The sequence below is a fragment of the Hemiscyllium ocellatum genome, chromosome 10 (genome assembly GCF_020745735.1).
Source record: "Hemiscyllium ocellatum isolate sHemOce1 chromosome 10, sHemOce1.pat.X.cur, whole genome shotgun sequence".
Taxonomy (NCBI): domain Eukaryota; kingdom Metazoa; phylum Chordata; class Chondrichthyes; order Orectolobiformes; family Hemiscylliidae; genus Hemiscyllium; species Hemiscyllium ocellatum.
The window spans coordinates 29,449,555-29,456,513 of record NC_083410.1 but is presented as its reverse complement, the minus strand read 5'-3'; the positions used below and the strand labels follow the sequence as shown (position 1 = coordinate 29,456,513).

At 36.6% G+C, this 6,959-nt stretch overlaps 1 protein-coding gene across 1 annotated transcript in view; it reads right to left on the bottom strand.

Moving 5' to 3' along the window:
* The window catches only part of fbxo11b (F-box protein 11b), a 163,490-nt gene that overhangs the window by 4,103 nt on the left and 152,428 nt on the right, over nucleotides 1–6,959 (bottom strand). Inside the window, exons 19-22 of the mRNA XM_060831368.1 lie at nucleotides 5,069–5,179; nucleotides 3,437–3,544; nucleotides 625–733; nucleotides 428–526 (exon numbers count right to left, since the gene is read on the bottom strand). Coding sequence (XP_060687351.1) covers nucleotides 428–526; nucleotides 625–733; nucleotides 3,437–3,544; nucleotides 5,069–5,179 — 427 coding nt within the window. The remainder of the gene's footprint in view (nucleotides 1–427; nucleotides 527–624; nucleotides 734–3,436; nucleotides 3,545–5,068; nucleotides 5,180–6,959) is intronic.

Genomic DNA, 6,959 nt, shown 5'->3' with positions numbered 1-6,959 from the left:
ATAGCAAAATGTTTTGTTCTAGCAACTACCTTTTGGTACACGTTAAAAGTCTAGTGATGATTCCACACTTTAGCGAGCTTGAAATAATTCAAATTTACACAGTAGCTAAGAAAACTAAATGCGTTCTCATGGACATATGGTATTCTACTTCACTACTGTTTACCTCCTAAAATAATGTTGGTTTTCTTCCCAAAAGAAATAGCAGGCCAGCTGAATATCAAATTTCAAACACATAGGTGACCATCTATGCTAAGTCCCAAAAGACAGGTCTACTACTTAAAGGAAAAGAATACTGCTATGATAGAGATGTGTTATATATTAAGTGACAACATACAGTCTGGTGACACGGAGGACCTCAAAACCTAGAGTGAAAATTGTGGATGATGTTCACACTATAATTACTCAGTGTTTCCTATACAGTACTGACCTATCATGTCTAATGAATTCCACATCATGTCCTTGATGGCACTTCTTAATGCAGTTTACACAGATTGCATTACGATCTGTCGTGTTGCAGGTGTGACACCTAATAATTGAAAAGACAGGTGAAATTAAAAGTTATTTAAAATGAGCTGCTTTCCACTTTTGTTAGATAAATAGATATGCAAGAGCCATGTAATTTACCTGTAAAAATCATGCATTGGGTAGCTTGTGTAACTCGATATCTTGTACAGGCACTGGCCCCTATTAACAGCCTTTTCAATTGCATCTTGATTGTTCATTATTTTGTTGTCTTAAAGGAAGAAAAAGCACCATGTTTATATGATTGTGTGGCTAAAGTAGAATTTTACCGAGTGCATATTAGCTCTTCCTTCACCCACATGGTCAGATTTCGACTTTCTTAATACTGGAGAGAACTACAGCTTTTATTTCCTCAATGTGTTATGACATCAAGTTGATATTCGGATTTAAGAAACTATTCAGAATTGTGGTTCCACCACCTTCTAGCTAGATATTCCATGGTTGAACAATCCTTCCCCCTACCTTTTTTGACTTGATTCTTTCAGTGATGCAGAGTTGAAGCCCTTTAGTTATTGCCCTCGGTGGGAATACTTTGCTTAAACTGTGCTCAAACATGATAAAAGAAATGAATAGAACTTGATCTAAGTTAAGGCATAGGCAGGGAGAGAGTTGGAGTCACCATAAGATATAGGAGCAGAATTACACCATTTGGCCCACTGAGTCTGCTCTGCCATTCTGCCTGGCTGCGATTACGATAGTAGAGATTGGAACCAATTTATATCCCAGATACAGTGGTAACAAACCCTGGCCAATGCTGCAGAAATGCTGAGAAGTTAATAGATAACACTTACCTGTTATCAATTAACTTGGACATAAGATATGACTTTGAGAAAAGCTATTTTGTTGCTATTGCAGGTTGGAAATGCAACTTGGGAGAATTCAAACTGTGTTCTGCAAAGTTTGAGGAGGCAACAACACAAAAACCGACTTTGGCGAAGATAGGGATGTTGGAGATGGTGCACTAGGTTGGTCAAGGGTAGGGGATGACAGATTTTAAACTAGGAGGATATATTTACAAGATGAACTAGCTTGGGGACCAGGTAGGAATTTAGATGGACAGCAGTTTTGTGGGAGGAGGATTGCAGGTGGTTGACGTCATGCATTTTAATTCCTTAGGATGTTTACAACCTCTATTAGATATGTTCGTGGAGTCACTGAAACTACACACAAGTTTACATGACCATAATCTAAATACAATCCCATGTTGTGTGTCTGGGACAGGAGCTCATCAAGCATTGTTACAGAAAGTAGTTAGATGGATTGACTTATTGGAATACTGGCAGCTGCAGTCTAATCTTTGTCTAAACTCATGAATCTATATAATCAATGACCCAAAGGTTGACTGATTATAGAGTTTCACAGAAAGCTTAAATCACACCTCGAAGCAACCAACAAAAACTCTATTCAGACAAAGCACCTCATGATCAGGAACTGTCTATATAAGTTATGACATTCTTAAAAGATCAGAATTTATCAGAACTCATTTAAATGCAAGCATTATTGCATGTAAGGGCATTGGTGGTCTATCATTCAAGAATTACTTCTATGCCTCAAAATCATGGAATAAGTTTCTCAACGTAGCTTCAGAAGGATTACACTCCATGACTTAATCTCCTTTGCTGATAGAACTATAGGCAACCTGCCAAATTAGTACCTTCAAGCCACTTTTTTTCTTTAGCTGACATACAGCTCAACTGGTATTATTCAAAGCTTTTTAATAAAGCTTGTTCTATTTGAAAGTAAGTACATAGCCTGAAATTCCAAACCAAAGAGTTTATGATTAAATGTCTTACAGCAACCTTTTCAGGGAGATTAAACATACGGTTTGATACAGGAATCATATCAGATTTGCAGTGATGATAGTGAAAACTGTCTGCATTTGCTGTCATTATAAGTTGTCAGTTCAGAGGAGCAGAATTCATGCATGTACGTTTGAACATGAAAGCTGTTGTTGAATCTATACATTCACATAGGGTATGGTGCGTTTGTCTAAGGCTATACACATACTCCATGGAGATACATTAACCAACCCAGACTAGATTGCTAATATACAGATTTGCAGAGTCAAAGCTTAAAGAATTCTAAATATTTAGAAAATGACAGATTAATCACGGGGGGAAAAAAATTATTCCTGTTAGCGAGAACTGGATGACATGGATGTCAGGCGATTAGTAAAACATTTTGCGGCAACACGAGGATAAATTTTCTTTCACACACAGCCATTAGAATCTGGAATGCAGAGTATAGCAGATGCAGATTCAATTACGAAGTTCAAAAGGTAACTGGATAATTATCTGAAGAGAAAACTTTTAGGTTATGGGGAAAAGGTGTGGTGTGGTGTGGTGTGGTCCTGGCTGCATTGCTGTTGCAGAGAATCCATATGGACATGTACATAATTGTAAGGATGAGAAATGAAGGAACTGTGTTTCACTCAGTCAATGCTTCAAGGACAAACTCAAGGCAGCCTGGGGTCAATTAATTTGTTTCAGACATGCCTTAATTGCCATGAAGAAAGTTAAGTGAATTGATAGTGTCGATGGGTCAGTAAGCTATGGGTATTCTATTCAGCTTTAAGAGAGGGATTTATAAGTCACTGCAAGGTTAAGTCTCCTATGGGGTCTTTTCCCAATAGGCATTTACTAAGTTACTTTAAAGATAGAGGAAGGAAGACAGCAAATAAAACATTACTAAGACATCAATCATACAGTTTTCAAATAGTTACAGGGACAGAGTGGTAGTGCGACATTTGTGGCAGTGCACAATTAGGGGAGACTGCTGCTCTCCTCCAATCAGAATTACTGGTGCAAGTTTTTCTTTTTTCTATGTAGATAATAAATATTGAGTCATCCACATTATACCACCAGTAAGATTAAATGGTTTTCCAATAGCAATGTTTAATAATATGTTTTTATACCTTTCATTGAAACATTCACGCCAGATGCCAGAAATAACCCTCCAAACCGGTTGTTGAATATCTGATTGTTTTCTAGAGTAGCTGTAGCATGATTTGTTATCTCAATGCCTATGAAAAAAGGACAATGATTACATATAGCTGGACTTGTAAGGTTATACAACTACTTCTGGCCACCTTTAAACCTAAATAGTTAAACACAGCTGAGGTAAAATTTCTTGATCCAATACCAATTCCATTGGTGTAGGGGAGGAAGACAATGAATATATATCCGGTGGTCAAGATAAGTACCTTGGTGGAACAACTGAAAATGCTAACTGTGGAACGGAACCCCTTTATAAAAAAGTCAATTTCATTGATGCCTGCAGTTCCTGGACTTCTGTGTCTATGGATCTGAACGTTGGTATTCCAGTCACCCAGCTAGCTCAAGTTTCCTTCTTGACATCAGCTGACATAGTCGTACTAAACTCGCACTCCATGGGAATTGCCAAAAATTGCCCCTCCTACCATTTTACACAAGAACCGTTTTGCAGGTATCCACAAATTCACAACCATGGCATTCAATAAAACAAACTTTGCTCACTAAAACTTAGGCCCCAAAACAATCGACATAAATTAATATTCTATTTGTATAAATACATTTAATTTACTTCATTCATCCCAGAGGTGTTGAGAAACTAGCAAAGGTCAGAGGGATTCATCCTGCAACACAGCTAGTTCTGCATCAATTGAATGGTTAGCATGCAACATTTATTACTCTATAACATGTGGGTAAGGAAAACAAATGACGAAGTGAATAAAATACCATCCTGCTGGAAAACTTTGACTTTTTTTTTTATAAACACCATTGGTAAAAGTAGCACCATACTGTCAAGTTTGAAACAACAGTGCAAACTACAGACATTTTGATTAATTTTATATCGACTGCTATAGGTGCCAGTTATAAATCAATTGCTACTTTCACATCAAGCCAGTTTCCAGCTTGTTCTGGACTATATTCTCAGTTATATTAAAAAAACTTGAAAATTCACAGCAGCAACATCTACAAGCTCACTTCCCATTTGACACAAATGTGCCAAAAGGTTATTCCATCTGCACCATAAAACTTCAATTCTGTTTTTATATTTTTGGATTTTTTAATATTTGTGTAAAATATAAAGGTGGGTGTAAAATCGGTTAACGATAACAGGTGGAAGGCAAGGCAAGCAAAAAAACCTTCTAAATTAATAATTAAATTGCATTAATTTTAATAGATCAGGCTTGGTGACAGATTCATTTGATATTTGAATTTAAATAAAAAGGCTTGTTTCACATCAAAAATACCTTCTATCAGTCAGCAATGGCCAACAGCTTTTTCCATAGAGTGTTTTACATACAATTCAAAACCAAACTATTACAATGGAGAGGAAAGAATTTCAACATAATGTACGCATTTAGCGCAAGCCAGTCATGACTATCAAAATCATGGTCTTTATACAACAAACCACATATGAGTGATCATGTTGCCTTTCTCACTTTCAAGACTAACCATTCCATTTCTCACATTATGTAATACCACAACATTTGGAGGAAAATTTATCAAATAATTTTATTTACATATTATGTAGTCACAAGCTTTGATTAAAAGTTACAGACCTGCTGCAAACCCATCAAATATCCTGTTCTTTCGCAATACTGGATGGCTGTTTGTGCTAATAAGAACACCAGCTTGGGCATTCCTGAAGATATCATTTTCCTCAAGGAGTCCTACAATAAGAGATGAAAGAGGGAAAGCAATATAACTAATATAACAAAACTCGATCAGCGGCAAACAAACTCAAGGTACTTGGCATTAAATAATCCCAGAAGTAACATGACACCAGGTTATAATCCAACAGGTTTATTTGAAATCACAAGCTTTCAGAGCGCTACTCCTTCATCAGGTGAAGTCTACACCTGACAAAGGAGCAGCACTTAGAAAGCTTGTTATTTCAAATAAAACTTGCACTATAGCCTGGTGTCTTGAGATTTCTGACTTTGTCCCTTACACAACACCGGCACCTCCACATCATGGCTACCATCAACAGCTTAAACAATCTGATTTTTAAACCTTTGAGTCTCTTCAAAGATTCAAACAAGCTTTAAAAATTCTTCACACAGGAAGAGAAACACCAAGTGATTTTAATCAGGAGGTATTATTGGAAGTGTATTTTCAGTATAAAATAGTCCTCTATAATCCATTTCAGTAGACAGCAAAACATACAAAGCAAAAACAGAAATTGCTGGCAAATCTCAGCAGGTCCAGCAGCATCTGTGCAGAGAAAACAGTCAATGTTCAAGGTCCAATGACCCTTAAGAGTTCTGGATCCAAAATGGTGATTTGTGTTTTCTCTCCACAGATGCTGAGGTTCTCCAGCAACTTCCACTTTTGTTTCAGATTTCCAGCATCCAATGGATTTTTTGCAAAAATATCAAATCAGTAGTAAATTGTGTAATTGCTTTTCATAAGAGTTTAGCTGCAGTTTGAAATTCCAAACCAAATCTTGCCATTTTGCGAAGCAATTCTATTTATATTCTTATTAATTGCAGGATACTACCCATCACTGACTCAAGAAATTGGTATCTGCAATAAAATCCCACAAACTCTGTACCTGTTTGAGTGACAGAGAGGAAACGCTTTGAAGAATTTAATTCCTCAAAATCCACTTCCACAAAATGTGCAAACCTCAAAGTTAAATCAAACAAAAATCCAAGATCTAATGATCCATTCAGTTTCATAAATGATGAACATTCGCAGTTCTAAGCATGTGCTAAATTTCAAGATAATACAAAGCTGATGAGGTTTGGAAATTATAAATATGTTGCTCTTGAAAAGGTACCAAGCTGCCTTCTTGAAGTACTGTGGCCACCTTCCCTTAATGTTAAATTAATGTAGAGAATTGCAATATAAATGATGATAAGGATCCTGAACAACAAAGTAAAGGTGCTGCGACATTGCCTATTGCCAGTAACTGAAGCTAATTTTTGGAGATATTACAAGATCAACACTGAGCTGTAATAGTGGGTATTCTTTCTACTTTTTATGAATAGTAGCTGCAACATCACACCACTATGTGCAGTATAAGAAATGCAGGTATTGAGCAGTTACAGGAGAGTTCTCCAAGTGATCAGTAGCTACAGGAAACTGAGTTACACGTAGATAGTATAGACAATGATAAACTGTTTCATTTTCTCCACAATAAGACCAGAGGGCAAGACCTGCATTTGAGGGGTGAATTTAAAAATATATATATTTACTGCCAAAATAACAACAGTATAATGCACTAGTTTTGAATTATATGTAAATCATCCAATGACTAACAGCAAGAAAGAAGTACCTGTGAAATACAAACCTTCACAAGATGTTGGCACTATTTATACCACTCCACGGTTAGAGCTTGTACTGATGAACAAGAGAGGGGAGTGGTATCTGCACCAAATTGTTCCAAGAAGCAATGACACTAAGTAAAATACTTCAAATGCAGTTTGTGCTCAGAGGACATACGAC